This window comes from Megascapheus bottae, chromosome 4 (assembly GCF_031878675.1).
Source record: "Megascapheus bottae isolate mThoBot1 chromosome 4, mThoBot2.hap1, whole genome shotgun sequence".
NCBI lineage: Eukaryota > Metazoa > Chordata > Mammalia > Rodentia > Geomyidae > Megascapheus > Megascapheus bottae.
This window is the reverse complement of record NC_143512.1, coordinates 62,982,910-63,007,252: the sequence shown is the minus strand read 5'-3', so window position 1 is coordinate 63,007,252 and position 24,343 is coordinate 62,982,910. Positions and strand designations below refer to the sequence as shown.

The 24,343-nt window shown below is 42.1% G+C and overlaps 1 protein-coding gene and 1 pseudogene across 3 annotated transcripts in view; one reads left to right on the top strand and one right to left on the bottom strand.

Moving 5' to 3' along the window:
• The window catches only part of Fyb1 (FYN binding protein 1), a 96,005-nt gene extending 83,572 nt beyond the window's left edge, over window positions 1–12,433 (bottom strand). For 2 of the 3 annotated variants that reach the window (XM_090332022.1, XM_090332023.1), the window contains exons 1-2: window positions 12,271–12,433; window positions 4,206–5,352 (exon numbers count right to left, since the gene is read on the bottom strand). In XM_090332022.1, the coding sequence (XP_090188148.1) occupies window positions 4,206–5,325 (1,120 nt within the window). In that variant the 5' untranslated portion in view covers window positions 5,326–5,352; window positions 12,271–12,433. The remainder of the gene's footprint in view (window positions 1–4,205; window positions 5,353–12,270) is intronic. The other variant, XM_090332024.1, reaches the window with a different exon arrangement.
• LOC150064558 (small ribosomal subunit protein eS12 pseudogene) lies at window positions 9,345–10,210 on the top strand (annotated as a pseudogene).
• Window positions 12,434–24,343: the final 11,910 nt, after the last annotated feature.

Sequence of the window (24,343 nt, the reverse complement as noted above, 5' to 3'; positions counted from 1 at the left end):
TATGATTACAAGCATAAGCCATTGATGCCTGGCTGTGGGTTATGCCCAGACCTTCAGGGTCTCTGGCTGCAGATATAAAAGTTTGTTTGTTTGTTTGTTTCTGGAAACTGCTAATCTAGTAGCTATGAGCTATCATGATCCACAGGAAATTAGGAAATTTCTCTTTTTATTTCTTCCAAACTGAAGTTAATGGGGAAGACAAATGCTGTCTGGAAGCAGTGATCTTGAAAAACTACCCTGATGATTCCAGTCTTTGGATAGCAGCCATCTGGCCTGGCTCTTTTGATCTCCTTTCTTTTCCTTCTCTGTCTTTTCTTAGTGAGACTGATATTTGAACTTAGGGGTTCACACTTGCTAGGCAAGCACTCTACCTCTTGAATCATGCCCCTAACATATTTTGTTCTGATTCTTTTGAGGGAGGGTCTCACCTTTTGCCCTCGCCAGACTGGACACTGATCTTCCTATGTAAGGCTTCCAGTTGTGTTGAATGTCAGGCGTGTGTTACTGAAACCATGATCCTCTGGATCTCAGCCTCTTGAATCCTAGCTGAGCTGATAAGTGCATATCACTATGCCCAGGTATTCAATTTCTTTAGAATAAAGACACTGAAGAAGAAAGAAGTAAAGCAATTTTCTTAATGTCATGTAGCTATACTAATGATGCTTAAAACCTAACTCTGCTGACTCTGAAATCTGTTAAATGACAAATAGTTCTTACATTAGTGTCTGTATTATTAATATTCAAAATTAATAACTTAGCTACTGCAACTGGGTTTAAGATAAATTCATTCTACTTGATGAGTTATTATGATTATTAGAAGGATAACTTTGAGCTAGGTGTGATGGACACACACACATATTTGGGGGATTCTAAGAGTAGAATCTTGAGTAGACTGGCCTGTCCTACAAAGAGAGACCTTGTTTAGAAAATCACTTCAGAGCTGGATGCTGGTGCTCTTATCTCTAATAAACTACTCAAAAAAGCCATAAGTGGCACTGTGGCTTAAATGGTAGAATGCTAACCTTGAGCAAAAAGAAGCTCAGGGACACAGCCCAGGTCCAGAGTTCAAGCCATAGGGCAAGCAAAAGAAAAGAAAAACATAAATAAAAAGGGACAAAAAAGAGAAGACCACTATGGGAATTAAAGAGTCCTTTAAAAATATGAACACTTGGGGCTGGGAGTTTGGCCTAGTGGTTAAAGTGCTTGCCTAGCATGCACGAAGACCCGGGTTCAATTCCTTGGTACCACATACATAGAAAAAGCCGGAAGTGGTGCTGAGGCTCAAGTGGTAGAGTTCTAGCCTTGAGAAAGTCCAAGGACAGTGCTCAGGCCCTGAGCTCAAGCCCAGGACTGGCAAAAAAAAAATATGAACACTTGTGTGCATGCATTTGTGATGGTAGATAAAACTTCAGTATAGTGCTAGGAGTTTGGCCTAGTGATAGAGTGCTTGCTTAGCATGCACAAAACTGGGGTTTGACTCCTGGGTATCACATACATAGAAAAAGCCAGAAATGGTGCTGTGGCTCAAGTGGTAGCCTTGAGAAAGCGTAAGGAGAGTGCTCAGGCCCTGAGTTCAAGCACTCTTACTGGAAAAATTTCAATATATACATATACTATAGACTATGTTTATACAATAATATACATTAAACATAATTATGTAGATTTAGATTTAGATTTTAATCTTGGATGTGTGACTTTGGGTAAGTCATATCTCTGTGCCTCCACTCACTGTGGAATGACGGAGATAATTATATTTAATGAACCCGTGAAGTCTTCATTCATCTAAAGACTGCAAATATGCCCCATGTGAATGTGTCTGAATATTTAATACAATTTTACTTACATACTCTGGGATGATAAGTAAAATCTCAGAACTTTCTATTCAGTTACAACAGAAATTTAATTATTTTCCAGCTCTTCATCTCACTATCATAGTATTACATACCATGGATTCAACCCCTAACACCATGACCTTCAAGCACACACATATACCCACCCACACCATACCACACACCAAGAATGAAAACCCCTCAACAACCAACCAACAAATAAATCAGAGAGCAAGAAAGCATTGCATTTTACAGTCTACTTCCTGAACATTTTTGCACATGACATGAGGGGATTAATATTTATTCTTCTTACATAAATGTAAAAGAAATCATGGACACATTGCTTTTCAGAAGAAAAGTCTTTTTCTACAGGAAAGGAGCTGGTAAGACAACATGGCAGACTGGAACTCAAGGTGACATTTTCTTCACTGTGTACCATTTTCTAGCCAATGCTGTTACAACTAGAATACAGTTTTCTGTTTAGGACATGTAATACTTTTAGAAAAAGGCAAATGCAACGTGGCACCAGAGGTTCATATCTGTAATTTTCCCTATGCAGAAAGATGAGATCTGATGACCATAGTTTGAAGTTAGCTTGGGCAAATCCAAGAGAATCTTATTTCAATCAATCAACAAAAATCTGGAAATAGAAGTGGTGCTGTCGCTCAAGGGATAGGGCTATATCCTTGAGTTGAAGAGCTCAGGGACCGTGCCCAGGCCCAGATTTCAATCCCTATAACCAACAACACTTTTTTAAAATAATAAAATAAAATAAATAAAAATTTACATCAAAAATCTAGAAGTGAAACTGTGGCTCAAATGACAGAATACCAGCCTTGAGTAAAGAAAGCTAAGAGACAGTCTAGGGCCTGAGTTCAAACCCCAGTACTGCAAAAAAAAAAAATCAAGAAAGCAAAAAAGGGAATATTTTAAAAGGGCACTATTTAGAAGCTGAAGTCATAAATAAGGTTGCTTTATCATGACATGAAATTAAGGCAGTTTATATTAAGAAGGATTGAATTTTCATTTGTGGGAGAGAAGAGGAGGAGGAACAGGCTGCATTCAGAGGCTGAGAATGGAGCACTGTGTTCAGTGGCTGGGCTTCAGGAAGGGAGCAGAGGAGAGGAAAATGTCTGTGGAGGGGAGGAGAAAGAGGAGAAGGGCCTGTACTTCCACTCTACTGAGAATCAATAGGCATTGATTTGTCAGGCCCACAGAGTCCAACAGAGGATTCCTGTGGCCTTTGCTCAAATTCACCTAAAACCTGCTACTGACACCACATTGTCAGTTACCAATTGAACCTGGAAGAAGACTGAAAACAAGGATGGAGGATGTGGGAGATAACGCCAGGAGATATCAGCTGACTCACAGAACCATTTCGCTGGCGTGGCTACACAGTTTACAGGGGAGGTTATAATGGTTAATTTTTAAATCTGAAGTACAGAAGAATTAAGGGAGCTTTTTGAGATTCTTGCATAAATAACAGTTCTGATAGACAAATTAGCAGAAACACAAAATGCGACATGAAGAGGAGACATACTCTGTGGTGTACAATTGATGCTAGAAAATGCAGTCGTGCTAAGGCTTCAAAGTTTGCTTTCTAAATATAAGATTTGATCACCCAGCAAGGACTACACTGATCTCAGGAAGAGGACCTATTGAAATCTGGCTTCACAGAGAAAAAGTGAAAAGCAACTGTTTGGCCAAGGTGCTTTAATGAGACTATAATTTTGTAAGGAGACAAGTAGAGTCCATAGTGATACAGTCATGTACAAGCATCTTTTTCCTATGTCACAATATACCATAGTTGCACTTCAAGTGCACATTGTTTGCCAAAGGTATTTATCTTCCAGGCATGGAAGAGCTCTTGTCATTATGATGCAGGGTGTTAACTCAAAAAAAAATTAGCTAACTTTATTCCACCAAATATAAAATGACTTTAAAACAAAAGAAAATAACAACAAAATCCTCCCCCAAATAGTTGTTTTCACCTTGAAAACTGGTGACTTGAAAGTTTGCTTATTTTTCTGCTTAATTTTTTTTGGTTTAGGGTAACACTTCAATGCCATTCAACAGAAATAAGATCCAACTAAGGAAGTAAATACAATGCTTATCGTTAAGCAGAACCACTTCATCAATCAAATGGGTGTATTTCCTTCCTCAGCCGCCCCCTTCCCCTTGAAAAACCCAGCCCACCAAGGCATTTTCTCACAGAATGTTACAGAGACCTCAGACTTCCTACTTCCTCAGAGCTCCCATACCAAAGGAAAAAAGTGCCAAAGAAAACTCATCGCATGCACACGGCGGGTACATTATGGAATTTTTCCTTGCTCTCAACTTTCCCTCAGAAGCTGGATGAATGAGAAAACAACTTACTGTTTGCAGAATCAGCTTTCCGGAATTTTGTCAGGTCAACATGGGGTGGTCGGCTAGGTTTTGGCGGAGGTGGACCCAAGCTAGACAAGGGAGGCAATGGCTTCTTCCTTGGGGTTGTAGCATTCTTGTCTCCCTTCTCCTTCTCTTGGCTTTGAGCCCATGGCTTCCCCACTGTCAGCTTGGAAGGGGCCTTAGGAGACTTGGCAGGAGTAGGCCCCAAGGCTGCATCCTCCTGGTGGATTTTGCTCAGGAAGATATTCTTGGTAGCTTCTATTGTCCTATCTTCTTTCTTTTCTTCTCCATTTCTAGAGAGTCCTGGGCTTCCTCTGCTTGCAGCAGGTTTCAGAACAACTCCAGGAAATGGTGAATTCGATATGTCAGCCCCATGGTCCTTATTTTCTGGATCTTCCCTTCCTGGTTTTAAAGGGCTCACTTTGGGCTTAACTCCCAGAGGTACTGGAAGGCCTTTCTTGGTGGATCTGTCATCTTCCAGGGCTTCCTCAGGACTCAGGGATGCCTTCTGGCCAAAAGCAGGTTTGGGGAAAACGGGCTTGGGGTCAGCATCTTGTGATGCCGGCATAAATTTGCTTTTAGCTCCAGCCAACTTTGGGAATGTTTGCTTTGGTTCATTTTCTGGAGCTGGAAGAGGAGGCCCCGGCTTGGAGCCTGGTGTCTTTAAGTCTTGGTTTTGGTTCCCACTGTGCGGTGTCAGCTTATTTCCCGCAGGTCGGGGAAACACAGGTTTGGGATCTTCTTTGGGCATATTGATGGGTTTGGGGCCTACAGGTTTCAGAAATCCCACTTTTACCTCGGGTTCTCTGGTGGCTGGGCTTGTCAATGTTCCAAATCTTTGACCCCCTCCACTTGGCTTTAAAAATGGGGGTTTGGGCTCCTTGTCAGGCTTTTCCTCAATAGTAGGTTTCATTGCCAAAGGTGGCTTTTGGGTCCCAAACTTGGGCACGGTGCCGGATCCTGTGGGAGGGGTAGCATTTCCTTGGTTGTTGAATAAGTTTTTTCTGGCCTGGATTCCCGAAGGTGAGTTTTGCCCTGGGATTTTGAAGGGTCGGTTGTTGACTGAGACTTCCTCTGTCGGATTACTCCCTGTATTAAACTTCGCCATGAGAGACTTCACATCTGCTTTCCCATCCTACAAGCACAGGGAACAAAAACCAGCTGAGAGCCCAAGTCTCATTTGCACAGTTTAAAATGCTACACCTTTAACGGACTTCCTGGTTTGAGGCCCCCAGCATTGTGGATTGGTTAACACTCGAGTTCCTCTGTGGCAAAGTAAGTGTGTAAGAGTTTCTTGAACGGGGCGGGTACCCGTTGTGCATATTCTTTGGTTTTTTTGGTCATCTTACCGTGATTTGCTCATTTTTTGCCTAAGTGCCAGCCGTCCCTCCCTGCTTCTTTCCTCTCACTGTTTCTCTAGCTATTTAGTTGGATTTACTCTGATTTGATATTTTCCAATTTGTGTTTCATCTGAAAACATATTGGACGCCTTCTTCTATGGTGGCCAATGGGCTATGTGAAGTGGAAAGGGCACTTGAGAGAAGAGAGTGAGCTCTTCTGTGCAGTGAGGTTACTTGCCTTCCCCAGAGCCGGCTGTGCTCCGCACTGCTGTGCGTGGTGAGAGTTTCCACGATTTTAAAGTCTATTTGCTGTCAGAGAGGATAGCACACATTACTAAGTTCTTATAAGTGAATAGTAGAGTATAGCTTTTAAATGACTAATATTGAGTTCTAATGGTTCCACTGTATCTAAACTTGTAGTATGCTTGTTTTTAAAGTTGGTGCTGCTAAGATAGAGTGGATGTTTGCAGCCAAGAGAGTAAGGAGCAAGGCCAGGGCAGGATGTCTTGTTGGAGACTTCTGTTCCTCCACTATTTAATTTATACTGCCATTTTTTTTTTGCCAGTCCTGTGCTTGAGCTCAGGGCCTGAGCACTGTCCTTGGACTTTCTCAAGGCTAGAGCTCTACCACTTAAGCCTCAGCACCATTTCCAGCTTTTTTGCTATGTATGTGGTACCGAGGAATCGAACCTGGGTCTTCGTGCATACTAAGCAAGCACGCTACCACTAGGCCAAACTCCCGGCCCCTTATACTGCCATTTATCACTCATTCTTCAAGGTTTTGTTAATGATCTCTGCCTCCTTTGTTCAGGATGAAACTATTACTTAGCAAAGAAAGTAAATGTACAATTTTCATTCTCAGTCTCATTTTCTTTAGGAGATACCACTGGATTCTTGGTCTATGTCTCAAAAGCAGAGTAGTTATTATTTTTCTAATTCTTTTAGAAATATTTGAAATTTGAGCCTGGTGACATACACCTGAAATCCCAGCCCCAAATTCAGTGTCAACTCAGACTGCATAAATCAGATCCTGTCTCTAAGAGAAATCCACAAGTAAATATAAGCATCTTTATGTGTACCTATGTCTATATATCACCATGACAATCGCCTTTATCTTAAACTGTCTGAAAACACATTTTAGGACCCACTATAGACTGAAGATGTGTGAACTCTTCTGTATTGTCCCATCTCATTTTTGCAGACCTGGCAGCAGAATGGCAGCATTTAAGTCCATTTCACAGGAAAGGAAATTGAGGGTGAAATGAACGGCAGGTGGGCTCCATGAAAGGAATAGTGGAACTTGCTTTGACTCTTAGTCTACAAGTAGAACCTCAGCTCATCACTGCAACATGCAAATGCCAACCGCCATGTTCTCTGCACATTAAGATAAAATTTATAAGATGCCCGCCTCAACTCCAACACGATCTTCATATAAAGAAACCATTAAGTAATAGATTGAAAGGCTTCCATGCAGATTGAGGCCTCTAAAGGCCTCAAAAATCCAAAAACGATCTCATTCTTTTCTGGCTCTCAGTAACACCTATCCCAGGGCCTGGCACCCTCGTGGTTCTAAGATGCACTTAAGGAATTTGAAGGCTGGCATGGAACTAAAATACTTTGCATACTGACTTGAGGAGAAATGGGCAGGAGTTCTTCTCCTTATTAAGCTCTAGGAAATAAGTAGTTTCAGGGTGGTGATGAAAGACTTAGGTCAGAGGGGAAAATTCTAGTGAAAGCATCAGTTTCTAGCTTGCATTTTGCATCATTAGTTTATTCCCCTGTATCAAAATATTATTTTCTAAGATCTTATGTTCTAGCTTTCCTCCCTTCACCAATTTTATTTTTTTTCTTTCTTGTTTTTCTTTTCTGTCAGTCCCGGGGCTTGAACTCAGGGCCTGAGCACTGTCCTTTGGCTTTCTCAAGCCTAGTGCTCTACCACTTGAGCCACAGCACCACTTCTGACTTCTATGTATGTGGTACTGAGGAATTGAACCAGGGTCTTGGTGCATGCTAGACAAGTGCTCTACCACTAGGCCAAACTACTGGCCCCCATTCACCAATTTTCTATCCCCATGATTTCCTCAAATCCTCAAGAAGTAAGTCCCTCAAGGTGACAGATGTGAAGACAACAGAACAGGAGAGAGTGTGGGGGTAGAGGAGGAGACAGGAGAAGGGAGGCCTGTCCCCTCTAAGTCTCCAGGGCTCTCAATCACAAACTCAGAAACTTTAACATGAGAAGCATAAAGAAGTCCCCACTGCCAGGGCAGAGGGCAGAACTTGGTAGTAAATCATATACCAAGCACAGGCAAGGCCCTAGGGTGAAAACTCCCTAGCACACATAAAAAGCACCAAATATAAAAACAAAAACAAAACAAAAATACTGTTCATGGGGCCTAGTGGCAGAGTGCTGCCTAAGCATGCAGGAAGCCCTGGGTTCTATTTACTGATTGATACTACATACACAGGAAAAGCTGGAAATTGTGCTATAGTTCAAGTGGCAGAGCACTAGCTTTGAGCAAAAAGTATCCAAGGACAGTGCCCAGGCCCTGAATTCAAGCCCTAGGACAACAAAATATACTGTTCCCACCTGGAACAAAGTCTATTTCTGAGGTTGATTGATTTTTTTTCTAAATTTTTTCTGTATTTTGAAATAGTTCACATTCTAGATCTATCATTTTTAGCATCTTGCAAAGACTCAGGAGTCAGGTAGCCCGGAGCCAGGTGGCTTGGTTTGAATTTTATTAGCTATTCGATTGTGGGCATGGGACATAAACTAACTTTTGTATCTTCATCATAGGTTTAATAATGCCCACTTATAGGGATTAGAAAAATTAAATGAGTTTATATTATAAGTGAGTAACACATATTAAAGATTATCAGCACTTAAGATTTCCTATATTTATCTTATTAGAGAAGAGAAACCTTAATGCTCACCCTGTCTGCCTCTCTCACTGCCTTAGGAAGGAAACCAAATTCTGCTTTGTTCTAGAAATGTCACAATCTTGGAGTTTGTGGGGAATGCCCCTTAAATTACCCTGCCCCTTTGTCCAGGTCATGCATTTAATTTAAAGAATGTGGAAGTTGTAGATTGGCATCAACCCAGGATCCAGAGGCCCTGAAGCATCCAGATTACAGTCACAGAAGACACAGAGTGAGGTTCATACTTTGGCTCTTACTAATTTCGTGACCTAGCTTTTTTCTTAACCACTCTAACTTATACTCATCTCTAAAATGAAAAAGAGCAAAAGACTTCTTTTTCATGTTTTTTTTTGTTGTTGTTTGTTTGCTTTTTGGTAGAGAGGCTTGAACTCTGAGCCTGGGAACTGTCCCTGAGCCCTGCAGCTCAAGGCCAGCCCTCTACTACTGGAGCCACAGCACCACTTCTGGTTTTTTTTATGTATGTGGTACCGAAGAATTGAACCCGGGTCTTTGTGCATGCTAGGCAAGCACTCTACCTCTAGGTCGAACTCCTGGCCCTGGATAAAGGTAAGTTTTAAATAGACTACACGCTGAACTCTAAAGAAGATTGCATATAAACCCCAAGTCTTTTGTAGCAATTCATCATTATCTTCACTAGTTACATAATGATATGAGGCTTAGAGGCTTAGTTCAAACCATTCATGTATATTTCTGTAGAATTGTACAGGTATAATTGCAGAAATTCTCTTAAGAGAAATCTATTTCTTTTGCTATCCCCCCATATTTTGTCCTTTCTCAGAATTATATGTGCTTTTTATTGTTATAAACTGAGATACTTGCCAAAGCCCTTGGTGTTGTCAAAACCCAAAGCCATCTTCTTGATTTAAGCAATCTACATACAAGCAATGAACGAAGCAAGGTCTCAGACAAAGGCTAAGAGAAGGCCGATAATCAAGAAACTGTTCTCACTCTTTCCCTGCCACCAACAAGTCACACGGAGACAGAGGCCTGGGTGCCCTCAAGATTCGGCTCCATCCATAACCCACCACCATGGATAAGGGACGGTATTGCTGCTGCAGGTGTAATGACCGTTAATGCTGCTCTACAAGAGGTGTGAAGACCACCCTCATCCACAACGGCCTAGCACACGGAATCCACAAAGCTGCCAAAGCCTTAGACAAGCACCAAGCACATCTTTGCATGCTCGCATCCAACTGCAATGAGCCGAACACGTCAAGTGGGTGGAGGCCTTTGTGCTGAGCACCAAACCTACCTTAGTAAGATCGATGACACCACCACCAACAACAAAACTAGGGGAGTGGGTAGGCCTCTGCAAAATGGATCGAGGGGGAAAGCCCCATAAAGTGGTTGGTTGCAGTTGGGTAATGGTTAGGGATGATGACAAAGAGTCTTAGGCCAAGGATGTCATCAAAAAGTACTTCAAATGCAAGAAATGAACAAATAAAGAGAAAAAGTTAAAAAAAGAAGCTGTTCGCATCCAAAAAACATGTTCTTTTGTAACCAGTTCCTCTACCTAGTGTTATATGGAAAATTGAACTATGCTATCAGTTATTGGCAGTCAGGGACTTGTTTTGGGTTTATTGTGAGTATTGAGATGTTTAACTATCTTTAGGGACTTCAGCTGGTTCAGGAGTTCTCAGCTGGGGGCAGTGTGTGCCTCCCTCACTGCTCCCTCCAGTCCTTGGCAATGCCTGGAGACAAAGTTCCAATGAAATGACCAGTGTAGGGGAGGGGGAAAAGAGCAGCTATTTGTGGAGACCAAGGATTCTGCTTCACCTCCTGCCCCAGAGTGGGCAGAGCCACTTCCTTCCCATAAGAAAGAATTCTCAGCCCAGAATGTTGATAGTGCTTACAAATGTGACACTCAGAGAGACTGCTCTTGAATTACCGAAGACATCATACGAGAAAGTCTGCTTTTAGTTTTTCAAAATAGACTACAGTCTGAACTCTAAATAAGAAGTAGTACCGTGGCTCAAGTAGTAGAGCTCTACCCTGAGAAAGCTCAAGGACAGAGGTCAGGCCCTGAGTTCAAAGCCCAGGATTGGCAAAAAAGAAGATTGCATATCAACCCAATGGTATAAAATGTTACAACTGCAGATTTTTTTTAAGTTTCAGGCTTTGAAAGACTTATCTTCAGTATGTGTTTTAAAGCACAAAAGAAATAAGAACCTATGAGCTGTAGCTAACTAATAAATCTAAAATAACAAAGTCAAATTTTCCCTCTGGAAGATGTGTCTGTGTCATTTGTGCAGTTAAAGTGAGAAGAGGAGACTGAATAATTCCTGAGAATGCTATTATGAAAGGAGAACAAAATCCTTTACTTTATGGCAGGTAAAAAAAGGTCCTTGATAAGCTGAGTATGATAGTTCACACCTACAATAATCAGGAGGCTGAGATCTGAAAATTGTGGTTTGAAGCCATCCCTGGCAGGAACGTTTGTGAGACTTTTATCTCTGATTAACCACCACCACCACAAAAAAAAAAGCTTAAACGCTGGATATGGCTTATGGTAGAGCGCTAATAGTGCCCAATCTCTGAGGTCAAGTCCTTGCATCAGTGTCCACATACACATACAGAGTTTCTCTTTCATTGCTATGTTGAAATAATATTGGTATTCATGACTTAATTGGTCTGACTCACTGATTCTTTTCACAGAATATCACTTGTTCCTGTCATTGCTTCAGTTATTCCCATCAGGACTCTAGGTACAATGGCTGCAAGGCTGCCTCACAAAAAAAGGAAAAAAGAATCCAGGAAGCCAGCCCTTGTCCTGTCTGGGATTTCCAAGATGGCAAGCAGAACCTGAGGAAGAAGGAAGGAGTAAGGTGATGGCGTGCACACCCCTCTGTCAAGGAGGGACCCGAAGGCCTACCCCAAAGAGAGAAGACAGAAAGTTCTTCGCTAAACTGGCAAAACTTTAAAGCAGGAAGGAGGTTGGTGAAAATATGCAGAGTCAGTTCAAACTTTCACAAAGAGATAGGTTTTTTTTTTTAAAATAAAAACAAACAAACTAGTTTGCATTGTCTAAATTAAAGAATATAAGCTAGGTTCCCCACAGCCAGCCCTCTAACACATGTGTGCATTTGCATGCACACATGCACACACACACACACACACACACACCCACTCATGTACATGCACACATACAATGGAAAGCTACATTTTCACCCTTTAACTGTTATAGCTGAAACACTTGGGAAAGAGAATTTTTTTAAGGATATTTCTTTCTAAAATTTGTGGACTAAGGATACAGCTCAGAGGTAGTGTAAGCCTTGAATGTGCAAACCCTGTGTTTAATCCCAGCAAGAAAAAGTTAGGAAAAGGGAATAGAGTTAAGAGAGGGAGGAGGCAGAGACAGAGAGACAGAGGGTTATTGCAGAAATTACATAGGGAAGTTAGGGTTAATGGAATCAGTCTGAGAATATGGCACTTGTGTAAAGACTTTTCTCAAATACAGCACATGGCAAATTCCAATACGGATAATGAATTGGCAATGAACTATTTTTAATATCCCCATTAACACCATCTAAACATTTAGGTGCTTAATAAATTATAATTAACCTACTTAATGTGTGTACTGTTTCCTTACTGAAACCTAAAAAACTGGGACTTGGGTTTCTTTTCCCTCTTCAACAACAGTAACACTCCCTCTTCCCTCCCCTCCCAGTTACTACCCCCCCAGTCACCCTCCCCCCACCCCACCCCCAGCAAACCCTCCCTTCCAGTAAGTCAGCGCTGGCGCACATTTCCCTCAATTCTATGCATTAAACATACTGGCTGTCGGACGGAGTTGAGTTGACTTTCAAGGTGATGGAACACACAGATGACACTTGGGAAATGGTTTCCACAGCTTCATTGACCCCAGCCCGGAATCCACGCTTCCATCTCTAACAAAACCGCTACTTGGTGGCAAATGGGCTGTGACAGGTTCCAGTCGGCTGCGGCTCAGAGGCTGGTGAGAGTACCAGGCCCTGCTCAACAGGATGTGGGAACTTGACTCTCACCACACATTGAATTCTGAGGGGTAGGAGCAGAGGCTGTTGGGCTAGGCGAAGGGTAGGAGGGGCTGGTGGCGGAAGCTGCTGTGCCAACTCTCATTGCAACAACTCTCTGTAACTTGTGATGTGGGTATTTTTGCAACTGCAAAAACCCAGCAGCCAGAAATCGCCTGTTCCCTATGGTGGGCATTAAGAGGTGGCATGGAGTCACAAGAAAATACCTGGCACCCTTGGGGGCCCTGGATGCTGAGTATGGCTGGCCATTTCTCCTCGGAAGATGGTCCTGGGGTTGTGCGGAAAACCTCCTCCCATGGCGTCCCCGTGCTCGGATGCTACTTCAGGCCTCACTGCTCTGGATCTTTTCCTCTTCCATCTGTGTTCTCTCTTCTGGGGTGAGTGGCAGTTAGAGAAGGAAACAGTTTAGCAAGGGTAAAGCTTGGCTTCTGATGGCTCTCCAATTCCGTTGCCTTCTATTCTCAAGCATCAGTTACAGTTGTGTGCCTTCTCTCTTTAAAGCCCAGGATCTCATTGTCCCAAATAGAACACCCAGTTGGTGCAGTGGTTTGCACCTGCAATCCCAGCTATTCAGGAGGCTCAGTTTGGTAAGATTGTGGTTCAAAGCCAGCCCACACAAAACATTTGTGAGATTCCTGTCTCCACGGAAGAAGTGGGTGGGTGGGGGGACCGAGCATGCTAGGACATGCCTAGCATCTCAGAGAAGGAAAAGAAAAACAGGAGGAAAGTGTTCCATTATAGCCCAAGTAAAAAGTGAGATCCTATTTCGAAAATAACCATCGAAAACATGGCAGGAGGCATGGCTCAAGTGGTACAGCATCTCGCTGGTGAATGCAAAGTTTCAGAGTTCAAACCTCAATAGAGTAACTAAAATAAATAAATAGATAAACAAATAAAGACCTTCATACTTTTCCTTCCTTATTACCTTACAAAATAGCTCCTATGCAAATATAATTTTAACTTTGGCATGGCCTTGAAGGCTGAAGTATAAATAATTGAGGAAGTTAAATATGAATTCTATGTGTTTTTGCAGCCAGTGCATTAGTAGTTTGAACTTTTTGATATGGATGGATTTGAAGAATACACAGAACAGCAGAAATCCTAAACCTTTCACTATTGGTACTCTAATATATATATATATTACATAAAAATAATGCACATAAAAATAAAGTGCATTAAAATATACCTTTAAAAATACACAATTAGGATTGGGAGTGTGACTGGTAGAATACTTGTCTAGCATGCATGAAGCCCTGGGCTTGATTCCTCAGTACCACATAAACAGAAAAAGCCAAAAGGGGTACTGTGGCTCAAGTGGTACAGTGCTAACCTTGAGCAAAAGTAACTCACGGACAGTGCCTCTGTCCTGAGTTCAAGCCCCAGGATTGGCAACCCCCCCCCAAAAAAAGACCCACCATTATTTACATAATTTTAAGAAATATACAATTAATACATTATAATATACTATAAACATACAGATATTTTACAGCAAATATAGCCTATATTTGTTTAAGATTGCCTAAGTTCCTCTAGCCTGAATTAACAAAAACATACTAAATTAGAAGGTGGTCTTTGATTTGGTTAGTGACCCTGCAGATAATTGAAAAATGTTTTTGAAGTGGTCTGATCAGTGATTGATTTGGATCCTGTAATAATGACTAATTCACTTTCCAGATACAACAGAGATTCTCTCCTTTTCTGTGTGCTTCTAACTGTTCTAACCCAGACCTTCATTTCAGCTACTATTTCTTATGGCAGCTCTATTTTTATACGTAAATAATATATACAGAAGAAAATTCATTTTGCTTAAATCATCTTACATTTGAAATAAAAATTCTTATAAAAAATATTCCTTGACACGGAAAACAATGTTACATTGATTTCTTCTCCTCAGCCTGTAGGTCATTCCAGTCTCCTTTACTTTTTCTCTCTCTCCTATTGCTCCCTCTCTCTCTCCCCTCCTCTTTCTCCCTCTCTCTCTCCTTCTCCCACACCCCCCCGAGGCACTATTTTTTTTTCTTTACCTGGTAGGAAATCAGAAACTGAAAGTGTCAGGTGGCACAGAGTGGAAGATGGGTGGAGAGATGTGCCCATCTGTGAGATTTTTCTAGAGACTTCCTTCCCCACATGAGAGAAGTTTTTGAATTAGGGAGCTGCAACAGAAGCTAACCAAGATGGCTGGCTGCTGTTACTCAGGGAGGTCTCCAGAGGGGGACTGGAGAAAAGTTAAAACTAGACCATAAATGGAGACTGTGGATACTTACACAAATAAGCAGATTTTGCCCTCTGACTTTATAGAATGTGAGCCATGGTCCTTTCTCTTACTTCCCGTTGCCCTCTAGCCCCACTCTCATTCTGCCTTTTCCCCTTTTAATCACTGAAGAAATGAAGGCAGGATTTAACGATCTGAATTAAATAATGCCATCACCTTGTATATCCTGCCTGCTTCACACTTTCTTAAGTGCTCAGTGACTCGGCTCTGGCAGGAGGTGAGTAACTTCTCTCACCTTTGCCTCATGAGCCCTTCGCCCTATCACACTTTTCCTCATTAAAATGATAATGTCTTAAGTTCAGGCTTCCCAGGCATACATTCTTCCTTCTTTTAGCACCTAGCCACGCTCTTTTTCCAGCTTCTTTCTTCATTCTTAGGTGCTTCCTGTACATTGGTGGTGAGAATATAAAATTGTACAGATGTGGTAGGAAATGACAAAAAATTATTTGATGATCTCTCAATTCCATTTCTGCTCCCATATCCAAAAGAAGTGAAATTGGAGACAAACACAGATATTTGTACATTGCTGTTTATAACCCCATTACTCTTGATAGCCCATTGGTGGGCGTATGCACTGCCTACTGATAGATCAGTGTATACATTTACTAAAACATGGTCTATACATACACTGGAATATTATTTAGTCTTAAAAAGAAAATTCGCTGGGCACAGTGGCTCATGCCTGTAATCCTAGCTACTCAGGAGGCTGAGATCTGAGGATCAAGGTTCAAAGCCAGGCTGAGCACAAAAAGACCTGAGACTCTTATCTCTAATTAACCTCTAGAAAATGGGAAGTGGGGCTTGGCTCAAGGGTAGGACAATAGACTTGAGTTGATGAGCTCAGGGATAATGCCCCGGCCCAGGGGTAGGGTGGTAGCCTTGAGCTGAAGAGCTCAGGGACAGAACCCAGGTCAAGTTCAAGCCCCATGACTAACAAAAAAAAAAAAGAAAAGAAAAGAAAAAAGAAAATTCTAGGACATGTTATAACATAAACTTTGTACTAAGGGAAATATGAAAGCTACAAAAGAATGTTGCGTGAGACATTTGAGATACCTTGATTAGTTAAATTTATAAAGACAGGACATAAGAATGGAAGTTTCCAGGGAGTGGAAGAAGGAAATAACAGAACTCTGTGTTTAATGAATGCAAAGTTAACCAACGTGAAACATTCCTGAGATGGGGAGTAGCGCAGCTTACAAAATCATGTGAATGTGTGGAATACCACCAAACTGTCCACTTAAAAATGATCAGATTGGCTAGGTGCCAGTGGCTCACTCCTGTAATCCTACTTACTCAGGAAGCTGAGATCTGAGGTCCATGGTTCAAAGCCAGTTTAACTAAGCAAGGAAGTCCATGACACTGTTCTTTCCAATTAAGTATCTCCCACCCCAAGAAGTTGTGGTTCAGGTGATAGGGCACTGGACTTGAGCACAAAAGCATTAGGGACAGGGTTCAGACCCAGAGTTCAAGCCCCTAAGATAGGCAAAAAAAAGGTAAGACTGGAGAATTATTAAATTAGATTTAATGGGTTATTTAATTTCATTTAATAATGGGTTGATGCCAAATGTCTAATAGGAATGGAAACAATTACCATATCATCTGAGTTCATTCTCACCTTAGAGATGACCTGATATCAGTGCCCTAAAGGTATATTTGTTTCCCAATAATCATCTTACCTATCACTTTCATGCACACACAAAACCACTTGAAAGGTGCAAGTACAGCTCGCACTGACAAGATGTTTACTTGATTGACAGGGTAAATAATTTTGGGCTTTTTTCTTTGAGCTGAAGAGAGGGAAAGCTGGAGAGAGAGAGGAGAAACACAGTGCATGGTAGCATCACCCTGGGAGAATGTTTTCCTCAAGCTGTGTATGCTTTAAGCCCTGACATTCTGCTATGCACCCCTAAAGTTTCTATAGAATCATCACCCAGCAAACCAGGGGTACATTCCATGGTAGCTGCCCATGCAAAAATGATTCAAATCCTTTGGGATCCTGGACTTTTCTTGCTTTTTATCCTCATGCCTTATTGATCAGCTTTTGCCAAAATTGTTGCAGAAATTTATTGTCAAGGCCTGGAGCACTCTTCTAGTTTTTAGCATGTGGAGTATAGCTGTTGGCTGGTTATTTATACAAGTTTTCTCTCTGTCATCCATACCTGCTGTAGTAGGATAAACTGTAGCCCCTTGCCCTCCAAAGATGTGTCCATGTCTCAGAACTCCTGAATGTGACCTTATGTAGGGAAAGTGTGTTTGCAGATGTAATCAAGGACATTGAATCATCCTGGTGACACTAAATCCAATGCTAAGTGTCTCTAAAACACAGAAGAGAAGTTACCATTTGAAGGCAGACAGGGACTGTGGTAAAAAGTCACAAGCCATGGACGAGCTAGAGCCACAAGAAGCCAGAGAGACTGGCCTCACCGGGAGATTGGCTGATACCTTGACTTCACACTCATAATAATTTGTGTTCTTGTAAGTCACCCAGTTTGTGGTCTTGTGTGACTGTAGTCATGGGTATTTAATATACTCTCCTTCACAGAACTATCTGCAGCCTTTCCCATGAGAGTATTTGAGTGGCTGAGATTATTCCTGACTGAAAGACAAAGTTTAGCATAAGAAACAGGCAAGATTTGGTGGCATTTAACTTTCTCTAGGAAGTAAGGTCCTTTGCTCTTCAGACCAGCTACTAGATAAGGCCTTTGGTGACATTATTAACAAAGTATGGACTGAATTTGTGCAACCAAATGATCTTCATGGTTTTCTAGGTAAAGAGATGGTCAGCAGAGGTAGAAAAACAAGGCCAGCCTCAAGCTTTCTAATTTTTTTTCTAGGAGCTCTTAGACCAGTTTCAGCTGGGATTCCCCACTGACTTTCCATCCTGTTCAGACTCACACTTGGCTTATTCTCTGGGGTTGGTACGGAGGTTTTGCTGGCCACTATTTCTCATAGTCAGCAGCAGCTGTATTTTTTTTTAAAGAAAGACAAGAAAAGAAGAAAAAAAAGACCACAAGAGGACAGGCTTACCCCTGGCCTTGTCAGAAGAGTTATAGTGTCTGAAAAAGAGGGGAAAAAAGCATTAATGTGAGGGAATTTTAAATCCCTCATTTTCTAGGGAAGAAACATGCCAGACTATACTTTCTAATAACTCTATGTAGAAGTGGATTCCCATTTTACAGAAAAAGAAATAGAAGCACAAGCATCACATGCCTTCACCCATGGTGAGAAGCTTGTGCAGGGAGAGCACATATTCAACCTAAGATCTGGGCTCTAGAGCCACAATCTGAAATACAACCTCAAGAGTTAGCTCAGGCCTGCTAGTGAGTTAAGATTTGCTGTCTTTTCTTGTTCTCAAAAATATTCCCTCCATGGACTACCTCAAAGACATATGCAAGATCCTGTCCACATCCCTTGATGTACCTCTCTCTTTAACTTGGGAGATAAAGATAGGAAAAAACATGGTTGGTAAAAAGACTATATCCAATCTGGAAACAGCTTCTCAACCACTGTCTGCATTTAACTTTTTGACCACTAGATGTCAGTATGACCGTTTTGTGTAGCACTAACTTTTTTTTTAAATCTTTTTTTTCCATATATTTTTTTATTGTAATTAATAGAAGGGCTACATTATATTCACCACATAGAAGGTGCATTACTTCACATACATTGATAACCCATCTCATGTCTTGGTCCCCATTTCTCTCCCCCCACCCTGCCCCTCATCTTGTTTTCCCCCTTCCCTATATAAGCATACATACAATATATCAGATAACAAGGTAAAATACTGTAACAATATGAGATAACCAAGGGACAGCAAAAGAGATGAGAGATGACATAGTACATTAAGGACAACAATCACTAATTATATAGCTTTTGTTTCTATATACTGGAGGTCCTTTCATTTAGCGTCATATGGCCTTATGTATTTAGGTTTTGTTCTACTGTAAATCTCTGCTAGGAGAGTCGAAGGTTTCTACTGATTATGACAAATGAGGGAAACCATTGAGCATATGTTCCTTTAAGTCTGGCTTGCTTCACTTAATATGTTTTTTTCTAAGTCTTTCCATGTCCTTACAAATGGGGCAATGTTGTTCATTCTGACAGCAGCACAGAATTCCATTGTGTATAAATACCACATCTTGTTGATCCATTCATCAACTGAGGGGTATCTGGGTTGGTTCCATATCTTTGCTATGGTAAATAGTGTAGCACTGACTTTGAGAAATGGAGGGTGGGGATTTCTGGATTCCAGGACCAAGAGGGAAGAATTGGATCCCACTGGGAGTTCAATGGACTAGAAAGTTTGATTGAGTGAGGGACAAGAAATCCTTTCCGAGCTCATTAAAATGCAGTTTACTAATGCTCAAGATATGCTTTTCTGTTGTTCTTAGGTGGGAGTAGTACAAAAAAATTTGAATGCATAACCCAAATGTACAGTGCCCCTTGACCAGTCAGCTCCCCATCATTTCCTTCTTGAAATAGAGGACTGGTGTATCCGGAGACCACGTAAGACCAGGCCTGGCTTATCTGAGGGCCAGTGAGCTCAAGGGGCGTCCTTTGGACACATTATTCTTTGGATCGTCATGACCCCTTTTGGTAGCACCGACCTAAAGATGAGCTATTGAGTCATTTTCCCTTTCAGCTATCATTGGCTGCTAATTTCTCGGGGCAGTAGATGAGTTGAAATTTGTGTTTGACTGGGTATAAACGTGTTTCTATCTGCATAAAACCTCACCTTGCAATCACGTCTCAAAAACTGAAAAACATAGCCATGACTTAGGCTTTGGAGAGTGAGTTATTCATTATCTTCCTTTCTCTCTCTCTCCATTCCTTCTCTCCCTCCCTTCCTCCCTCCTTCCTTCCCTCCCTCCCTCCCTCTCTCTCTCTCTCTCTCTCTCTCTCTTTCTTTTCTTTTGCCAGTCCTGGGGCTTGAACTCAGAGCCTTGGCACTGTCCTTGGGCTTTTACAATGCTAGTGCTCTACCACTTGAGCCACAGTACCACCTCCAGCTTTTACTACGCATGTGGTACCAAGGATTCGAACCTGGGGCTTTAGCATGCTAGGCAAGCATTCTACTACTAGGCCACCCTCCTGGCCCTCATCTATTTTTCTATACAAATAATTTTTGGTTTCATGTCAAAATATTCCAAACACCAAAATTAATACCAAAGTTTTACATGTGACTATACATTAATTATGTACAATGATATCACCTGTGATAAAATGGTGAGGTTTGTATCTTAGCGCACCATTTTCCAGATTAAAAAAAACAAACAAACAAGAAACAAATAGGTTATGTGGTTCTCTCAAAGTCACACAACAGGTAGTAAACAGAATCAGAGGCCCGCTCTTTATAATTACTTTGACTGCCACTCTAGTTGAAAAAGATAAGATGGGCTTATGAAACAATAACTATTAGTGCACAAGAGAGAGCCAAGGGCAACAACTAAAATTGGAGTTATCAGCCAGGCTTCTTTTTCAGCTGTTTGTCATCACTCCCCCAGGATCTCCTCTGAGGAGTTAGTGGCCCAGTGGCTTTCCTTTTTTTGTGTGTAGCAACCCCATAGGGTGTCCCACAGAGCCACATCAGAAGGTTTGGAGGAACTGAAAGTTGCTCTTTCTCATCCAGAGGATGTGCACACATTTGTGAGGAGCCAGGGAAAGGCAGACAGAGCCTCTGTGTCAGCTCTGCTGGCGACAGGGCTCGCTGGTTTTGTTACAAGACATCATTAAATACCCAGTAGTACCAGAGGCTACAGCGCATAAAACTCACAAAGAGTCCTATCCTGTTCTCCAAGAGCAAGTGACAGACATAGGATTAGTCACATCTATCTGCTTATTGCCCTTCTGTCTTCATGAGGCTGAGTTTTGGCATCTGATGTCATCTCTTTTGCTTTTTTCCCCTCTTGCCTTTCTTTCCCTTATTTGGCTGGCACACTCTGGGCTGCCAGACTGGAGGTGGCATCTTTTCTTGCAGTATACATGTGCACATTTATGTGAAAGAAGTAACTGGGAGTGTGTTACCTGGCTCCTGTAGAGTCACGTGGCAATATGGATGATTTTATCTAGAGAGTCTTCCTGGAGTCAGGGCGGGATGGGGGTCTCTCATTCTCTGCTCCTACTTTTGCTCTGCTTTCAGAGTCTAAGGATAGTGATGGTGGTGCTGAGGCTGGGAGGTGTTCGTACAGGGGAATGGCTGAGTGAACCACACATCCCCCACACCTCCAGTCAGGCTGCCCAGTTTACTTATGTTTCCAGGATATTGAGCAAGAAGGGGGAGAAAGAAGGAACTAAAATGTGTGTATTCAGCATGCACACTTTTGCTGACATTGCCAGCAATCATGTGCTATTTAAAAGGAGGAGGGGGGATGAGCTTTTCTTGCTGCCTCCCATGGTATTCAAGGGGAGAAAGCTGTGACCTGTCTACACATAGGGCTGTCACCTGTGGCTAACAGAGCTCAAGTAAAGATGTGTGTGATACCTAACTGTATCTGTATTTGGGGACATTTGACTATATTAACTATTGACTCTACTAACTGGACTATATGAATACTCTGTAAAGCCCAGTGGACTCAACGTCTGTTTCCTGTTTCGCCAAATCCTGAAAGAAAATGAAGTGTTCAGTTGCTAATGTGTGGTAGGAGATTTACCACTGGGACTAGTTACAAGTTTTTTTTTTATGTGGTTCTAAAGTAAAGTTTCCCTACCTTTCTTCCATTCATACATTTCTTCCCCTTCTACATCTACTGTGTGGACCAAATGCTGAACTGAGAGCAGAAAAGTGAACAAGAGACATTCCATATCTACTCTGTGGGCCACAAACTGTGACGACCCTGGAAAAATAAACCTCTATCACAAGCCACACAGTGGCTTATGATCTTGTAAGCTATGCCAGGGAGGAGAGAGGACTACTCTCCTCCAGTATCATTTTTCCCTTTAGTCCATAACAGGGTTGAGAAACAGTGGTGCCTATACTGGCCCACTGACCAGTCTATATAGGCTTCTAGATAAGAATGAGTTTTATCATTTAGGAGTGTCACAACAAAAGTTGAAGCAGGGGCGGCAGCCACTTCCTCTCTGTTTCCTTACCATTTGGCAAGCAAGAGCCTCTTTTTCTTTCCAAGGAGCCTGAGATCTACACTGACCTGACTGATGTCTCTTGTCTGCATTCTTTTGGGGCCTTTGGCCATGATGGAGCCATCTTTTAGAGTTATGTCAGCATCTTCTGGAATGGTCTGATTTCTGGGAATGGTCTTTCCTTTCCTAGTAAATGTGGCAAAGAGAATGTCTCATGTAAGCCTTTCGAATCCCTCTCAGCACTGGCATTTTCCTCTTCACGAGAGGAAGCATTATGAAATATGAGGAGACCAGTTTTGTTCACATGGAATCTTTCCTGAAATAGTAGGAACTGAAGGTGGGACTGGAAAGAGTGGCTTGCATTGAGTTTCTGAAGAAAACCAGCAATGTAATCCTGGGTTAGTATTTGAATTTGAAGCTTTCATTATTATTTTTTGTGGCTATTATTCACTAAAGTCATCCATAGTAAATATGAGCTATTAAAGAGAAAAATAAAATTACCCAAAGGATTCTTATGAAATACCAGATCTTCCATCTGCTGCAGAACTGCAGGGAACTGCATACCAGTGCTTTTGGATATTTATTAGATGCTTGGGGCTTCTCCTCCCCACTATAAAAGTAATTCTAAGCAAATCAAGGATATCTCAATGAATAGAGCATTCTTTGTGGACATGAATGGTAGCTTTTACTCCCTGTTTCTGTGCAGATCTATTGTGTAGTCGTGTGTAGGAGGAATTTATGTTTGGGGTGTGGTGGACATGGAAGAAGTCAGCTGATTCCTTTCTCAAAGGACCTGTATCCCTTTAATACATCAGAAAGTCCTCATAACCCCACTGAATTCAACCACCCTGATTTCATCCCACCTTTACTTTTACCCCAAATCACAAAACCTTCCCTTTCCTTTAGGAAAATGACTACTCTCAGGTTCTGGCCTGGTCGTGCCTATCAGATATATGCTGCTTTTCTAATCATTCTGGTACTTTTATTGTCTTTTAATTTTAGCAATGATCCCATTTTATCCCAGGGTTAACAGTGATGGTTAACATTCTGTGTGTGTGTGTGTGTGTGTGTGTGTGTGTGTGGGTGTGTGTGTGTGTATGAATTGAGGGACTGATGTTATCCTTTAGCTTTTATCGCTCAAGACTGGCACTCTACCACTTCAGCCATAGCTCCACTTCTGTATTCTTGGTAGTTAATTGGAGAAAAGAGTCTCATGGACTTTCCTGCCTAGGCTAGATTTGAACCACGATTCACAGAGCTCAGCTTTCTGAGTAGTTAGGATTATAAGCATGAGCTGCTAGCATCCTGGTTCTTAAAGGAAGGAGCACAAGACATGAACATAAGATGAGCCAATCCACCCATCCTGCCCTCCAGCTCTCGGGGATATTTAATGCTTCCAGTGACCTGAGAAAACACATTCCGGGTGCTTTGGGGAGTGACAGTGATCAGGCTTTCAGCCAGGCTCAGCCCCCTGACAGTTTCCTTCACTCCGGGGCTCTGGTGGAGCAGTGGCACGTTTAGGGTAGAGGTGGGGTGTAGGCAGGGGCCCCACCCTGCTTGCTCAGCAAGGGAGTGGATTTGGCAACAGAGCTCAGGCCTTGCATCTGCTAAACGAGCAGCAGATGAGGTTGAAATGAACCCATGCCCTTCCGGAAGCTCACACTCACCATAGATAGCACCACTGACACTGGCTTGATTGTCACCAGCTTTGTCCTTAAGCTTGCTGCCTTCCTCATCACGGTTCATGAAGTCTGTGTGTATTATCCCGGGATTTCGCGGTGTGCTGTCAGAAACCACTTGGTTTCCAAACACGGGTACATTAAAGTGAGAGTGGATTGGCAGGGAGGAGAAAAGAAATGGGCTCTGCGTATTTTCTTTAACAGCCACTTCCCCTCCCTCATGTCAAAACTCATGCACAGGTAGACAAATACAAACGTGCACAGGCAAAACTGGGCCCATTTAATGTGTGCGTGTGTGCGTGTGTGTGTGTGTGTGTGTGTGTGTGCGTGTGTGTGTGTGTGTGTGTGTGTGTGTGTGTGTAGGCGGTAGTTTTTCTTTACTGTCTTCTGCTTCTTCTTTAGAGTTCAGTCTGTGCCCTGTCATTTGTTTCTCAGGAAACTCTCTGGATGTCTACTGGAGGCTACTGTGATACTAGTAATGCATTGCATTAAAGAAAGAAACTTTTTAACTCAAGGCTGGCACTCCATGACTTGAGCTACAAATCCACCCACGTTTTGGGGTAGTTAATTGGCGATGAGTCTCATTGACTTTCTTGTCAGGACTGGATTGATCCCTGATACTCAGATTTCAGCCTTTGGAGTATTAGGATTACAGGGGTGAGTCACTAGTGCCTGGCTTATTTATCTCTAGGCCTTGAGCATTCGCAGCTTTTCTTTAGTTTCTAGTCATCGTCTCCTCCCTGCAATGCTCAGAGCTCAACTTGCCCCACAGTGTGTGAAACTATGAAGTGTCTGAGTACCATTAG